Here is a 17,505-nt window from a genome sequence, read left to right as displayed (position 1 = left end):
ACTATGGTATTCGAGGTACCGCCCTGGATCTTGTAGAAAGTTATCTTAAAGGGCGGAGACAATTCACTTGTGTTGATATTTCCTCCCCTCTGTTATCTGTTAAATGCGGAATTCCGCAAGGGTCAATCCTTGGCCCATTGTTTTTTCTTGTATACGTGAACGATGATAATAATAATAATAAAGGTATATTTACCCAGGGTAGCCACTTCAGTTCCGAAAACTGTTCTCCCAGCGGGCCCTGCTATTATTACCCGGCTAAGCTAGGCTACCTATTCGGTGCACACAGCTTTTTGAGGAATTATTTCCTGCCGGTACCCATTTACCTCACCTGGGTCGAGTGCAGCACACTGTGGATGAATTCCTTGCTGAAGGAAATAACGCCATGGCTGGGTATTAGTCATTCTTTAACACATTGTGACACTGTTTTATATGCTGATGACACAAACCTAATATTTAGTATAACAAAGATTCTGCAAAACTCACAAAAGATATTAACACTAATCTTGCTAATTTATTAGAATGGTTTCAAGCTAATAAACTCTCTATTAATATTCAAAAAACAAAATTCATGAATTTTGGCCTTCATCAAGAATTAATAAAAAATAATGATATAACTCTTAATTCGATTACTATTGAGAGAGTCAATTTCATTAAATTTCCTTGTGTGATTATTGACCAGAACTTAAATTGGAAAAGTCACATATAGACAGTCTTAATCAAGTCTTGTCAAGAAATTGTGGTATAATCTATAAATTGTCGCATGTATTACCTTTAAAAACACTTAATGTACTGTATAATATATATACTTTGTTTTTGCCATACTTAAATTATGGAAACATATTATGGGGCAGAGCATCTTCTACAGCTTTGAACCGTACACTGATCCTCCAAAAGAAGGTCATTTGCATTCTCACGCATGCAGATTTCACACCCCCTCTATATAAGCAGCTGAATATTTTACGACTTCCAGACATTGTTAAATACCAAACGGCTTTATTCATGTATAAATACCACAAACATATTCTACCCCATATTTTTGACAACATGTTCTCTCTACAGCAGACTCATTTCATTCTTACTACACAAGACATAAACATCTCCGCACCCCATTCATGAAATCAAACATGCTTTCTTCAAATTCGATCACAGTGAATGGTTCAAAGCTTTGGAATAATACGCCATCCTACTTAAAGAACTCATCTTCATTAAATATTTTAAAAAAATATTCCAAGTCTTTTCTACAAGCTCACATTGAATAATTTTTTATATGTACATTACATCAGGGTATTGTTGTTTTTGTGCTGGGTTTGTCTGACCTTAAGGAATGACTCCTTTTATTATATACTTGCATATTTTTATCCAGTCTCTCTTGCTCATCTTCTCTAGCTCATATTCACTTCGCTCCTATCTTTCACTTTCCCTTTTATTTCCTTTTACATCTACCCCCTTCTCCATGACTCTTCTCTCTTCTCTTTACTTGTATCCTTTTTTCAGCTTCCTGCTCCAACCCTGTGTTCTTTTCTTTTATCTATAGCTATTTTTTCGTATTCAGGCTACCTTGCCTGCAGGCCTCTATGCCTTTTTAGGTGTGCCTCACAAGCCTTTTATTATTTTTAGAACACATCCTTTACCTTTCCTTTTCACTGTAATGAATAGTTAACATGTATCGTATTTTACCTCAATGCATTATGGAACATTTACATATTCTGTGATGAAAGAAAGAAAGAAGGAAGGGTCAAGTGAAAAGCAAAAAAGGGAAAAAATTAAGGAGAATCAAACAGTGCTGTGGAGCACTTTTTGCATTTCGCATTTAATTTTTTTATTATTATTTTTTTCAATTTTTCTTCTGTTGATCCTAATCCTTTCTATTCTTTTCTTCCACTCTCATTTCTTCCCTTTTCCTTTCCCTGTTTCGCCTCAACTCTTCGGGTTTATTTTTGTTTCATGAGTAATTCCTTTTATAGGTATATCGATCGTTTCTTTTTTACTTCCTTTGTAGCATGGAACTGCAAGTTGCTTTTTTGCGAAGTGGCGCCTCGGTGGCGCCACGAAAAATAGCTATTGCAATAGCAAAAGCAAAAGCCGCGCCGACGCATGTGGCGCACTACCTAAATCAGCATTATAAAATTCCGATTGATGAATTCGAATAGGAGAGGAATTCGGAAGCCATCTCGAGCTGTCTACCAATTTTGGTTATTAAATCAGAAACCTTCTTCTCAGTCCACTTAAAGAGTAGCATAAAATGGCCCGAATCTCACTTTGTACAGCGATCCTCAGTTTATGCCTCGTTCTTAATTTGTGTGAAGGATTAGGTGAGTTGATTTTTGAACGAAAAAAATCGAGTGGAAAACGAAAGTACAGTGCCGCTGCTGCTGAAGTCGACTCCGAACAAACACTACCCCGGAGCTATCCCATGATGGGGCAACAGACGCCACGCACGGTGTGTGGCTCCAGCGACAAACCCTAGCATGACTAGCGCGTTTACCAAGAAGGCTTCTGCCTATTTGGCCAAGATTCTAAATTATTTGTGTTTTGATGAACATGATTTCAAACTAGCGCAAATGTATACTAAAATACTAACTGTACTAGGGTGAGAATAAGGAATTGCATATTATAACGTTACATTACCATGATTACACGTCATTAGACTCACTAGTAGTATGATGGGGGGACCTAAAGCTACGCACTTTGTTTTCAAACAACAAAAAACTATCCCAATTTTAATATTTCAACAAATTATCTTTCACTAATTTGTGGCAAACATTATAAAGATCATTAACCAAAAAGAAAATATCGCAAAACTCACTAACACGAAAATCCCGCCGTGTTTTCCGAACACCTCTTGATTTCGCCGCCCGATGTAGAAGGGGTCCTAAAGCTACGCACTCGATTTATCATGCAAAAGAATAGTTTTTCCAGTGCCTCAATTTCTAAAATATATTCACATTATTATAGGATAAAATGAAATTAAAGCGAATATAACTCCAAAAATCCAAATAGTTGTTTGTTTTCTCTGCATTTAGAGATTTACTGCAGCCTCTGTAGAAAAAATTGATTAGGAATCGTTCGTCACTCTGCAGTCACAGTTCCACACACAGAGTGCGCATTTGCCATAAAAACTGCATGCGCTATGAGTGGTGCGTAGCTTTAGGACCCGCGCAGCTTTAGGACCCCCGACCATACTAGTATCTGGACTGGAGACGTCTAATGACTGTTTTTAGTGTTAGACTATATCAAATGACATTGGATTCTAAAAAGGTTAACCTAACAATTGTAAAAAGTCATTACAATCAAATTCTGGGCAGCTTACGATGAGTAGGAGTCGATTATGATCATGGTGTAATATGTTCATAGACATAGTCGACTAGTGCACTTGTATAATGAAGCTGCCCAGAATTTGATTGTAATGACTTTAGTCTTTACAATTGTTGGGTTAACCTTTAGAATCCAATGTCATGTGAATGTATCGTGTATGTGATTCCTTGTTCTCACGCTACAGTTAGTATCCATGCTCTCATAATCGATCATTACATTGGATTATACAGTTACTCCCAATTGTATTTACCTGTTCTATAATTAGATCTAGGCCTAATGTTAACATTAGAAGATTGTCTTTTCACAAAATAAAATTTGCATCAATGTTTGTTGAATATGTTTGTCTTTTTTGCTTATTCTCCTATCTCAATATATTTAAATATAGATCTATGACTATGGTCAGGCACTATATCAAATTAGACTTTAATTTAACCATAAAATTTGTTTACTTAATTGGTAGCAAATTTGAGAAACAAGATGTGATACTATAATGCAGTCGGGTTACCATAGGTAGTAACTTTTAGTACGTGCTTAATTGAATTAATTGAAGTTGATTTTTTTCTATTTTGCTACATGAATAAAGCCCCTTTCACAATTGGGGCTGCGACTGCTTACAACGGTTGTGATTCTGTGCAACATATATTGTGACCAAATGATCGCGAACGATCATACAAGCAATTGTGAAAGCCCCTTAATCTAGACCAGAATAACTTTAAATACACTAACAAGTATTAAACTATAATTAATTGACTATTCTATAGATGACCAGCCTGCCTACAAATCAGTGAATAGAGCTTGGTGGAAGAACCTCTTAATAGCAGATGTACAAGTAAATACAGAGGAAAATGTCCCAAACGTTGCAATGAGATACCGACGACAGACACCGTCCAACACCACTGAAATGCCTATTGACACTGTTACTATTGAAGTAAGTACTTATCAATGGGGGATGGGAGTTTCATGAAGCATCTAAAGTGATTTTCACTGATGATAATTTATTTTGCTCTGAGCCAATCGGATGCAAGGATTTCAATAGCTTGTAACAGTTGTAGGTGGAAATCGTGGAATATTTGGTTATGAAAATTCTCCCCTTATGTTTCCACTATCCGAGTATTCCTTGGAATTTCTGAGTATTTCACAGTACTGCTTGTACATTTTATGTCCAAGTTTTTGCACCAGAGGAGGAAATATAGTTTACAGGAAACTGCCCACCCTTCTTGCAGATTACAGGGAATAATTTTGCTTTATAAATTTGAATAGCATTTTTGGTCAAAAGAGAAAAGCTCTCAACTAAGTAATGTACAGTCCTATGTAAAAATATGCTATACAAAAGTCTTTATGCATAGCAGTCTTTCAAAATTGTGGAGCAAATTGCGATGCAATACCAGGAAAATTATTCCCTGGATTAACATTTTCCTGTGCATTGCAGTCACTTGTTGCAGACTTTCTTTTTTGAAATAACCTAAAAGTTTCATTGACTTGAATTTCCATGTTTACTCTTGAAAAACACGTGATAATCTGATTTATTATCCTTTTTCAGTTTAATAGGTCTATTGAAAATTTATGATTTTGCACAATTCCATGCTTGAGAAGTTTTAGAAAGTGTTTTTAGTTTTTCAGTGGTTGTATTGAAGTAAATGTGAATTGTAAATTTTTATAAATTGGATATACATGTAATTTATATTGCATCTTTCACACAATATTTGTTTTATAGTTTCAGACTGAATTTGAAAGCTGAATGATTAAAACTTTAATCCGAATCTGAATCTCAAAAAAGATTTTGTGTGTAGAGGAGATTAGTTCATGTCTTTGAAGATCTTGGATACATTCATTTTTACCCATTTTCTGATGTTCTGAGTATTTTCAGATTTTAAATTACAAGTGCTGACCTATTGCATTGGTTTTCATATTCACAACCTAATGTGATGTGGACCATAACATTTGAAATAACAGAGTTAGGTGCCAGAATCTTCAGAAAGACATTTATCCATATCATTTCAAGCAATCGAATTGTGGTATTAAACTTTGTCATTATTTTATCATGGGAATCTTGATTCTTATTGGCCGCTTTCATGTATGCCTTAACCCTGTTTAAAATTTAATTGTATGATCTGAATCGTACAAACAGTTTCAAGTGATTGTAACAAGGTCCTCCCTGTAAAATATAGATGTACAAGTAGCCTTCTGGTACTGAACTTACAATTAGTTTATAGAAAGGTGAAATTTACATGTTTTTAAAAAAATCTAATGCAACCCCATAATGAAATCAAAGTTGAATATGATGTATATGGAGATGTATAAATTTTGAGGGTATATCTTTTGAAATGTCTTGGTGTTTAATAGGCAGTATGTACCTTCATGCATGACTCACAATGTCAATACAGTCTCATGCTTGAGTTCAACAATGCTTAGTAAGTGCAAGTCAAAACTGTCAATGTCAAAATTTGTTATGAGTTTTCATTTTATGCCGCTTGAATGAGTTTCCTCAGAAATATGACAAGAATGCATCAGGGGGAATTACGGTAATTGAATCTTTAAAGAAGTATTTATAAAGTGTACATGTAATTTCTCATGCGATAAACTATTAAAATCAGCACTTTTATACCCTAAAAAAACATCTCACAAGTACATGTACAGTATGATGTAGACTAGTTCTTTTTACATTTAAGTGATTTTTGATGGCTGAGAAAGTAATGTATACATTTTTAAATAATGTAAACACAAAAGTTTAATTCATTTCAATTCATTTTATTAAACCAATATAAGATATAAATCAATTGCAAAGCATATTAATAACAAAATGGTTAGGACCAAATGAAGCCCAAGCTTGTGAAATATTGACCCCTGCCAAAAACAATGGGCAAATTTGGTGCCTGTTCACATTGAGGGAAAGGGTCACAAGGATGGGAGTAACTAATAGTTCAAAGCTTTTGACAGACTAAATCATTGGAGTATATAGGTACATGTACATGTACCTGTACATGTATGGAAGCACTATCCTGTTATTGTCTACTAGACCGTGCTTGGTACCGGATTGTCCCATTGACAATGGTTAATATGATTAGCTGTTGAGGTTTATTCCAATGTACACTGAGTGATATACTATGTATGTATACATGACGTAGGGGAGATCGGGGTTAGTTGGAACATTTTTGACAACAATGGCTGTAAAATCCAAATAGATTTTTATTTGAGAAACAATATATCAGCTTGAAGCATATCTGGGCTTCAAATGTATTCCATAACATCCATTCCATAACTCTATGATGGTTACTGAAAAAATCCACCTTGAACAAGACCATTGAAAGCATTCCAACTTACCCCATATACATGTATGGGGTAAGTTGGAACATGGTATGGGGTGAGTTGGAACACTGCATGGTCAATTAAGAATTATACTACAACTACTTACAACCGTAATATTACTTGCTTTATTTTTTTCAAGTTCAAAATATTAAAAGTGGATTTGTTGAACTTTATGTTTTCCATTATACAGCCACTCACGCAAGCCGACTGTGTAGTAGAATTCTGCTTATTTGTGTGCGTTTGATTTTACATGCAATTAAGTGTACTATCAGCAATTTCATGTAAAATTTACATTACAAAAATTAATTTTTTATATTTTTTTAATTAATTAATTATGCAAATAACTTTAAGCATATGAAATTTGCCCTTAATTTGTTTTTTTGGTATGTTTTTGCCTTTTATTTATTAAGCTAGTAGAATGCTAATTTTTGGTGAGAGTATAAATTTTTACCTTTATAACAAATATCCACCAAAAATTCCAAAAATTCCAAAAAATATAATTTCTTATGTATTTTTTGTTTTTTAAATTTGCATTTCTTTGTTTTTTCGAACCTTTGTTTTTTATTGTTTTTTCCGATGAACTTTGTCAGGGACTCTTTTTATAGCATAAAATAAGTCCATTTGAACCAACAAAAGTAAAAATAATCATACATATGATTTTTGGTTGTACATGGAATCACGTTTTTGAGCAATTTTGCGCGACGGCGTAGTGACGAAATTTGTCCAGGGGGGGGGGCTCAAATTGACCCCCCCCCCCCAGTGTGATAAGAGTTGATATTGCATTAGGGGCCTACAATAGGCCTTAAATGCACACTCAGACCTGACTGAGAAACAAAACAAGCATGGTATACAATACATGTTCAGAAGAGTGTGAAATACTGTATACATTTTTTTCTCATATCCAATGTTTTTATTCATAATTATGTTTGGGGTAAGTTGGACATGTTCCAAGTAGCCCCTTCAATTTTGTTCCAACTAACCCCAGATGCCCATTTGACATTTATAAGCTTACATTTATAAGCTTACAGCACAAAAAAGGGACTTCATCAATAATCACCATGGCAAATTAATAACCTTATTTTGTAGCTTGGTCCAAGTGTCCATTATACCCCCAAACAGGCCAACTTGATCTATTAACTTCTCTGAGATAATAAAAAAAAATTGAAAGAGCAAAATATTACTCAGAAGGTGAAAAAACAAAAATTCCTTTCTAACTTCACCAGGCTTGTTGCACATGTGTTGTCTGTAATATAGTGGATGGCTGTTGATAATAGCAATAAATTGAGGGCAGTATTGCATAAATTTTTAATTAAAGGCATTAAAGAAAATTACAATGTTTCAACTTACCCCGCGTTCCAACTAACCTTGATCTCCCCTACTTTGGTTTATATAATTTCATAAAAGTTTTTAAAAAATCCTGAATACAAAAGAGCATTAATTTTTTCACATCCATTGGTGCATTTATTACTGTATCATGCTATATATGGATAATTTCTTTGAATAGAATCAGTAGACAAAAATATACCATGCACAAACTACATGATTATTGTCATATCATACATGTACCGGTATGTCTTTTTTATTTGGAGAGAATTTGGTGACTGTTCACATGGAGGGAGAGGGTCGTGAAGATGAGATAAATAACAAAATTCACCTAATAGGGAATATTAAAGAAGCATACACATGGTGAAGCTGTGAAGACAAAAAGAAAAAGATTGATAAAGTTACAATTTTAGATCTACATGTACATGAAAATTAAATTTTGAAATAGGTCTACATGTTATAGTGTAGTATGCAATGTTGTGTTTAATTGATTGATATGTACAGTCTCATTCTTGAATTCATGTAGATTGTGTATAAAAATGTAAAAAATATAAGTTCTAAGATTTTCTGCAAAATTTTATATAAAAAAAAAATGTTAGTCATGCATAATGCTTTGTGATAACTCACTCGTACAGGAATTACAATGTGCTTGTGTGGTTTGCATTACAAAAGTGCATATATTTGGGAAGAAGATTTCCCCATTGACACTGTTCAGTGCACAATAATACAGAGTCAGGCCTACATATCCTGCTTGGTCATTGTGCAAAAATGTAGCAAGCAAACATATTGCCCCTAAAATACTAAAAGGAATCACTTGTTTTGGGAATTTAAGGGGAGACAATAATTGTTAGTTTCCAAAGTGATTTCAATGTACATGTATTTGGGAATGTACCCTGTTTGGTTATTTTGCAAAGATGTAGAAAGCAAAGAACACATTGCCTCTTTCACAATGAAAATGGGAATTTAACTGATAATTATTAAAATAGTAAAAATTATTCAATGCTATTTAGAATACATACATCCTGCTTTACTAGTAAAAAATGTACTAAAATGTAGAACTTTCCTGCTCGCTCAAAGAGTTTTAGAAAGGGTTTACAGACCATGTAGGTAGGCATAGCCATAGGGGGAAAACCCTATGTTCTTTAAAAAATCAAACAAGCAAAACAAATAAAACACCCAGATTTTTTTTCTCTCTAATTTGATCTGGTACTTGAAATATATTTTAATGTAGAATAAAAGAAATTATACATGTATGCATACAGTACATGGCCTAATTTACTTTTGCATATCCCTTTAACACATTGCGTATAATTGTAATGAATTTGGAATATGATTAATGTGGATTTCATAAAACTAAACAAGAAAAGGCTTTAATACTGACCTGTACTGTACAAGCCAACAATTTCAGGGCACTTTATTTTACTTCCATATTTGAGAGGTACAGTATTCATCATTTTCAAGCAAATGCCCGAGTCTTGAGTTACCCTTTTATCTGCATTTATACTATAGACATTCCCCCTCTCATTTTAATTACATTTATGATGGAATCATGGTTATTTCATGAAAAATGTGTGAACATCTTTCTCTCCTTGCATGTTCATGATGACAATCATGACAAATGACATACCTGTACAGAAGTATTTCAAGAAAATTATTCATTTGAATTTCCTATTTAACTTAATTATTTTTCATCCATTATGGATACATTTCTCCGATTTCTGTAAACTTTCATTTATTCAGATCAAATGTTCAACCTATATGTACAGTACATGTACATTGTAGAGTACCACTTTAAAACTGACCTGACAGTGTATCGTTGTTCGTGAACACTGGAAATGAAAAGGAACCTCTGTACATGTTCTCCAGTAATAGATAATGACAAAGTATGTTTGATGCTATTTGATAAAATGGTCACTAATACCCCTTTCATAAACCCAGTTATGCGGCTAATAGCAGCATAATTTGGTCGTAAAATCGGAGGAGGACCAGAGTTATCCGCATTATTTTGATGCTGCCATTATCCGCATAATAGCAGCATCGGGACAAGATTTTGAGTTTATGAACGTATTTCCAAATAATGCGGATAATTGCCATGGTGCGGTCACAAGGTCACCCTTTTCCAACACAACCGCATGGGAGGGGGCATGTCCAGTTGTGATGACGATTATCCGCCTTTTTCAGGACGGGCGCTCGTAAAAATAATGCGGATAATTTTCGGAGTTTGTGAATGCAATTTTTATTGAATTATCCGCATTACTATTAGGCGGCTAATTGGAGGATAGGTTTATGAAAGGGGTATAATGTTGTACTTTTGTGTGGACGAGGCCTGTCACGACAGATCGTCACTCTCCTTATCACCTTCGATGTCTCGTCTCGCTCAGATTTAATTACGCTGAGCAGCTTTTGGTTGCCATGGCGCAGCTATATCAACATATTGAATCCCGGTGAACTCGTCCCTTTCTGCCGCTTCTGTTCCCTCATCAATTCCGCTGACCATCTTCGGTCCATGTTCAGTCTTGACGTGTTATTTTCTCAAGGCTCAAACCGCATCTCCTTCCCTCTTTATCTCCCTGTAGATGCCTTTATCGCTCATTCGATCTCATTCTCCCAACTAGAAGCGTCTTTCTGACCTTGTTAGTACTTACTTTGGTTGACAGATGGATCCCCATTGGGTCTGTTTTATAGTACAGTACATGTAGTTGTGAATAATGAAATAAAGCCCATACTGCTGTCCATACATATACATGCATAGAAACGAGTGCATTGAACTATAAAAATAGCTTTGCAGAAGTGCCTGTATTTTGGCTTTGACGCTTGCCATTTAACTTTGGATATGTCTACATGTATACAAATTCAGAGTTGGTTTTTCCATCAGCATCACTGCCTAATATTAAAATTCCATCCTAAGAAAAGAAGCATAACACTGATAACATTGTCCGGGCTGATATAAAATCTGTCTTGTGAAAATAAATGAAACTTGAAATTTGTATTTTTCTTTGACTTCTTATTTCTATAAATTTATCAGCACATTTATTCTCAAGTGTTTGAATTTTCTTTATCATTGTTGGGATGAATAGCCTTTCTAAGGCTGATCTGGCAAGCCTCATGTACAGTATTGGCTGTGAAATAATAATTGGCTTTTATACAGCACTTTGTCAATCTACGACTGCTGAAAGTGCTTCACAATTATTATTACCACTTCACTGGATTCATAGCTTTTTAGCAGCTTGTAATAATAGGCATGTACACTTGCTAGACCAGCCACAGTGATGGTTGTTTCCTACCGGTACCCAATTATTAGCTGGGAGAGAGTGGCAAAGTGTGGAATGACGCCTAGCCAAAGGATGCTAGGATGCTAGGATTCAAACACATGACCCTCTGATTACAAGGCAAGAGTCAGAACCACTACACCACGGCACTTGAATTATGAAGCAAAAATTTATAAAGAAGAAGGCACACAAAAGGATTTCAAATTTTTATTCAACGTTATTTTATCTAAAGCATGTAATTTTTTTCTTCTTTTATTTCTATATGCTACAGGATAATCATGACTACTACACATCAAATTTTTATTCTGATGGTCGAGAATATTTTCAGAATCTTGAAACGGGTAGTCCGTACACTGTAGTAGATGTTCATGATGCTCTATCTAATAGCCATCTTACAGCGGGGGTAAGTTTTTAGTCATTTCATCAATACAACAATTGATCATTGTAAATCCCCTTTCACAATTGGTGGTGCGACTGCTTACAACCGTTGCGATTATGTGCAACATATATTGTGACCAAATGATCGCAAATGATCGTGAGAGCGATTGTGATAGCCCCTTTAGAAAGGGAAAAGATGGAGGAGATGAGTGAGAAGAGTGAGAGGAGGAGGAAGAAGAATTATGAAGCAAATATGAAGAAGAAGGCACACACACACACAAAACAGGAATTAAGAAAGAAAGGATGCAAGAAATAAAGGGGGAAAAGAATAGGAAGAAATAAAACAAAGATGAGAAAGGAAAAGAAGAAGTGGACAAAGAGGAAGAAAGATGAAGGAGGAGGAGGAAAAAGAAGAAGAAAGGTAAGGAGGTAGAAGAATGCCCTATATCACTGAAACTATTTACGGAAGAAGAATAAAAAGGAGGAGAAGAGGGAAAGGAGAAGAACTTTTACGGAAGAAGAAAAGAAAAAGAAACGAAGAAAAAAGAAAGAAAGAGAAAGAAGGAAGGAAGGAAGGAAGAAAGGAAGAAAGGAAGGAAGGAAGGAAGGAAAGAAAGAAAGAAGGAAGGAAGGAAGGAAGGAAGGAAGGAAGGAAGGAAGGAAGGAAGGAAGGAAGGAAGGAAGGAAGGAAGGAAGGAAGGAAGGAAGGAAGGAAGGAAGGAAGGAAGGAAGGAAGGAAGGAAGGAAGGAAGGAAGGAAGGAAGGAAGGAAGGAAGGAAGGAAGGAAGGAAGGAAGGAAGGAAGGAAGGAAGGAAGGAAGGAAGGAAGGAAGGAAGGAAGGAAGGAAGGAAGGAAGGAAGGAAGGAAGGAAGGAAAGAAAGAAAGAAAGAGAAAGAAGGAAGGAAGGAAGGAAGGAAAGAAAGAAGGAAAGAAAGAAAAAAGAGCGAGAATAAGCTCCATGCACAATAAAGAGTCTTGTGAGAAATCTATATTCAATCAATTACCAAATTGATCTCAGTTGTAAAGTCATAACTTGCATTCAATCTTCAAATTTTCACTGTTTCATCATTCAAACAACATTAATGACAAATTTCCAATGTTTATGTTTGATATTCAGGAGGTCCGGTTGCCTTTTCAGTTTCCGTTTTATGGCCACAACATCACTAAAATTTATATCGCAACAGGGGGTAAGTAGAAATTTTTAAAAGTCATCTGTGAAATTGAACTGATGTCTAGTTGATTGAGAATACATGTAAAGGAAGAGAGAAAGAGAGTGAGTGATTGTTAGAGACGGATTGCATAACAGAGAGAGAGAAATTTTCAAATTTTGACAGATTGTTGAAAGAGGGGGAAGTAAACGTGAAGGAAAGATGGATCTTTGACTTTGTTCAATTCTTGTTGTATCTGAAAATTTGATATTTCTGATGATGATGGTATTGTGTAATGATAATAATGATAATGATGATAATTAGGGTTCTTATGATGATTAAATGATAAATCAGATAAAACAATTTATAATTATACTGATGGTAATCACTTTGCACCAAATGTTACACTCTAAAGTCCAAGGATTCTTAAGGATTAACTTTTAAATCTCTAAAAATTTAAATTCAAATCTTTTAGATTCATATTTAAATCAACAAGGTTTAAATCTAAACCTAATACTTGGCTGGTCACTATCTGCTGCCTATCTGGATTTATTTGTTTAATCCTTGGAATTTAGAGTGTAGTGGGAATTCTATCCTCCCCCAGGGTTAAAATTGGTCATAATTAACTGTAGATTTGATTCTGCTTTATCCCCTGCCTTTTTTTTTACAGAATAAACCCAGTGTTTTCCCTAGCCCGTATGGTAGCCTTTAGGCAAATAATCATAATAATAATCGTAATCATAAGAATAATTACTTTTTAATACTTTTATAATAGCACTTGATTATTGAATAATGATTATGGTTTACAATGAAGGGTAGTGAAAATGATGATCTTTATACTTCATGTGATGTAACGGTTTAGCTTTCATTTGAAATTCAGGTTCAAACTTAGGAAAGCAGGAAATTATAATAAAGTAATCAACCCCCCCCAAAAAAAAAACGAAAGAAAGACACAGTATGAAATATTGCTGAAAAAAAAACATGCCTCAGGATGCTTTCTTTCTAGACTTAATGAGAAACTTGGAGATCGGGGCTACTGCTTGTTTAGGGTCTGATATTATTTTCATTTTCGATAATGATCACGCTCACTGGATAATATTTCCCATCCCCCTGAAGCCAAATTTTATCTTCTTGTCAGTTGCAGTCAACATCATCCAATGTTTCAACAAGCTTAAATCAGAGTTGTTCTCTCCATTCCCTCAATTTATAAAGAACTCAGAGAAATCATGAAATACGAGATGACATAAAAGCCTATAAATTTGCTCTGTACAGAGGCAAAAGTCACGAGATACTGTCTCGGATGTCATCCGTGCAGGCACCACTCACGACTGCTATTAACGTGTGTCGGGAAAAAATTATGTTGAAGTGGGCGAAGTATGTCTGTATGGTTCGCTGGAGAGCGTTCTCCTCGCTCAGGCTTTTGATTGCATTATCGTCATTTTCGCACTTGTCTGCTGCTTTTCCGCTTTCTCTTTTTTATTTTCTTAAATGATTTTACTGGCCATTGATTTGGTTGTGGCAAATTTCATGATTCAGTTGTTTACAATGGCTCTGGACAGCGATGACAGGTTTTCAGGCAGATCTTGAATTCACATTGTCGAGGCATTTTCTTCAATAATAAGTACTACTACATGTAGTAGCTGAATGTAATATGTGTATTTAACATATATTCTGTGTGATTTGCAAAGCAATATAACTCACAGATTTTTATCTTGGGTTTTTCTTCAAATTGGTGCATTTATTCATACATACATGTACATGTAAATGTTTACAGACTTTTTTTCTTCTAAAAAGACCAAGATAAATGATAAAAGGAGAACATGTGAACATTCTATGAAAACATCAGAAAGTGGGATAAATGCAACAGATAGAAATGTACACAGAGAAGGAAAAATAAAAAGAAAGAGAGAGGAAGGGGGGGGGGGGGGGTCGTGACAGAGAGAAAATGAATGCAGAAAGGATAATCATTTTGTTTCAGAAAAAATAAATTATCCCCAAATCAAAACAATTTCTAAGAAAACATTATCAGTGAGGCTGAATTTGTAGTGCATGGAAATTATGTTGAAATTGAAAAGAAATTGATTGATACACCTGTAAATAAACTTCTTGATTTTTGTCATAACATCACAACGAAGCATGTGAGTGTAATCTTTTTCTTTTACTTTAATATCTCCTACGATAATCCAATTGAAATTTTGACGTATGACTATGCCATATGAAAACTGGAATGCTTGGATTACCTCAGTGCACAAAATATAATTAGTTTGAGAAATATACATGAAGCTCAATTAGAAATGATTGATTAATTTGCCATCTTGCTCCTCTTATATCTTGGTAAAAATTTAACCATAATGAAAAAGTACATGTATAATGAAATATGTTTTCTCTAATTAGGGCATAAATCTTTGAATATGGGTTTAAATAAAGCCAGTGACTCTCTTCATGTTATACATTGGTAAACTGGAACTTGATGTTTTTTTTATAAAAAATAAAAAGATCCAAGAAAAATATACATGTAGTTCAAAGAGGATGATTATGAACACGAGTACATTTTAGGTGTTGTACGTGTACCAAAAGTAAGTAGAACCAGGTACATGTAGTAGAAAGAAAAATCCCTCTTTATTAATACCCTTCACAATTATTTGAAAAGGGATTAATAAACTATTCATTAATTTTTACATGTGAACAGGGAAAAGAACTGCATATTGGCAGTTCAATTTTTGAATAGTAATCAGAAAACAAAAGGTTAGCATTAGCCTGGATAGAACATGGATTATGATGGATAATAGCTATTCATAATAATGCCTATGTTAACCTCCTTTTAAAGGTCACCATTACCATAGAAACGCTCTTGACTTCAACATCAGCCAAACAGCAACGATTTTATGCAACATGGATTCCTATTTTGGAAATTGTAATAAAAATAAACGTTCGTCGCCATGCTTTATGAGTTAATGGGATATAGTTCTAACCAATTTTCCAAATGGTTTGCTGCCATGGAATTGTAAATTTTGAGCCTTGCCCCTAGCTGTCTCTGCTCATAATAGATCAAGTATCGGGTCAAGAAGTGCCGCAAGCTACGGTGGCGCTGGGCCGATGAAGATCGCGTTCTTGCTCTAAACGAAGAATTCCAATTAATCATTCAGGGAGCATTTCTTCAATCTCGTTCTTGAAGAGAAATTATATAAGGCTGATGCATCTGACTGCTAAAATATTGATGAGTTTGAACTTTTTATGCAATGTTTAATGATATGGAATAAGGACAGAATTCAATCTTTCTTTGATAATAAGATCCCACTACAAAATAGCATTTTTCCTTTTTCTATAATTTCTCACTCTCAAATCCATGATAAGAAATTATACAATAATATACAGGGGCTTTGGAATGTTTTTGAATCCATGGGGAGGGGTTGACCATACAACAAATCACAGTCAGATGGTACATGTAGTTTGTTTTGTACATGTACATGTATGGTTTTGGCAAAAAAATGGGAAGGGGAGCTTCTCCCCCCCCCCCCGCCCCGTCCCCCGGTTCCATATATTAACATCTCTAGATATGAACATGAAAATAAGTAATCGATTTACATTTGGGAAGGTGACTTTCACACTTATTTTTGTATTTGATTGCAAAAAGTTGCATTAAGGACGTTCCACAGTTAAAGTGAAATCCATGTCATTTTCACCAAACTTTGCACATAGATACTTTAGAACCTTAATATTCGAAATATGCAAAAATTAACATAGGTCCATGTGCTTGATTTTTTGCTATAGAGCTTCAAAGTTCACCCAAATTGATGTTCTTAAGAATTGCGCATTCAAAATAATTTGGCATTTTTAGACCTCGCAAGATTACTACAATGAATTTAAATCTCTATTACTCAGTCAAAATACATGAAAAAGTCATCAAATTTCGCAAGAGAGTTAATAATTGTATCGTTAGAATGGAGAATCTATTTATAGTGCTATTTGTTTGCAATTTTAAGTCTAACAGCACTGTCAGTTCTTAAAAATGGCGTAAAAGATAACAAAAACCCAATCTAAAAAATGTGAAATATCAATAACAAACTACAAAAGTACAATAAATGCTGCACTTTATTCAAAATCCATGTCATTTTCACCAAAATTTGCAAAGTTGTAGAGGAAGGTATGCCTAAGAGGTACAAACGTTAAAAAATAGGGGTTCATGTGCTTGTTTTCAAACTATCAGCATTTTTATTAGAGCAAATGTGCTTTTTAAAACACCAAAAATGCGCCGAATGCTTTGTATCTATGTGAAGAAAAAATCAAAACCACTCTACCATTTATTCAAACTCGGGGATATATTCGTGATTCTTGGCAGCACTGCAGAGTAAAGTATTTTGAAACTGTAGAGATATTTTAAAAAATGGTCCATGGAATAATTCTATTTTCTTAGCTTCATAAAATAACGCATCGGATCTGCAGTTAGAGTGCAGTTGATGAGAAAATTCAGCTCATACTCACAGCTAATTAATCACTTGTTCATCCATTGTGACGTCAGCGCGCAGAGTTTAAAATATGCGCAGATCATAATGCGCACAAACATAACTGTGGAACGTCCTTAAGGGATAGTACCAATGCTGTTTTAAAAATACTATGAATTCAATCTGGGCCCCGTCTTACAAAGAGTTACGATTGATCCGAACAATCATAACTCGATGGAAATCCATCAGTGTCATAATTTTTTTCTATGAAAAACTTGCACAATGTCCTCTGTATGCAAAGAGAAGCGCAGTGAATTTTCAAGA

General features: G+C 34.6%; 1 protein-coding gene across 1 annotated transcript; it reads left to right on the top strand.

The window, feature by feature from the left end:
• The first annotated feature begins 2,118 nt into the window (after nt 1-2,118).
• Nucleotides 2,119-16,778, top strand: LOC129274595 (plexin domain-containing protein 2-like). The gene is made up of 4 exons (XM_054911379.2): nt 2,119-2,312; nt 4,077-4,243; nt 11,485-11,616; nt 12,709-16,778. Exons 1-4 carry the CDS (start codon nt 2,243-2,245, stop codon nt 12,784-12,786), a joined length of 447 nt encoding a protein of 148 aa, XP_054767354.2. The 5' UTR covers nt 2,119-2,242; the 3' UTR covers nt 12,787-16,778.
• Nucleotides 16,779-17,505: the final 727 nt, after the last annotated feature.

Source organism: Lytechinus pictus, chromosome 13, assembly GCF_037042905.1.
Source record: "Lytechinus pictus isolate F3 Inbred chromosome 13, Lp3.0, whole genome shotgun sequence".
In the NCBI taxonomy this organism is placed as follows: domain Eukaryota; kingdom Metazoa; phylum Echinodermata; class Echinoidea; order Temnopleuroida; family Toxopneustidae; genus Lytechinus; species Lytechinus pictus.
Note: the sequence above shows the minus strand (reverse complement) of the source record. Positions and strands in the feature narration are given on the sequence as shown.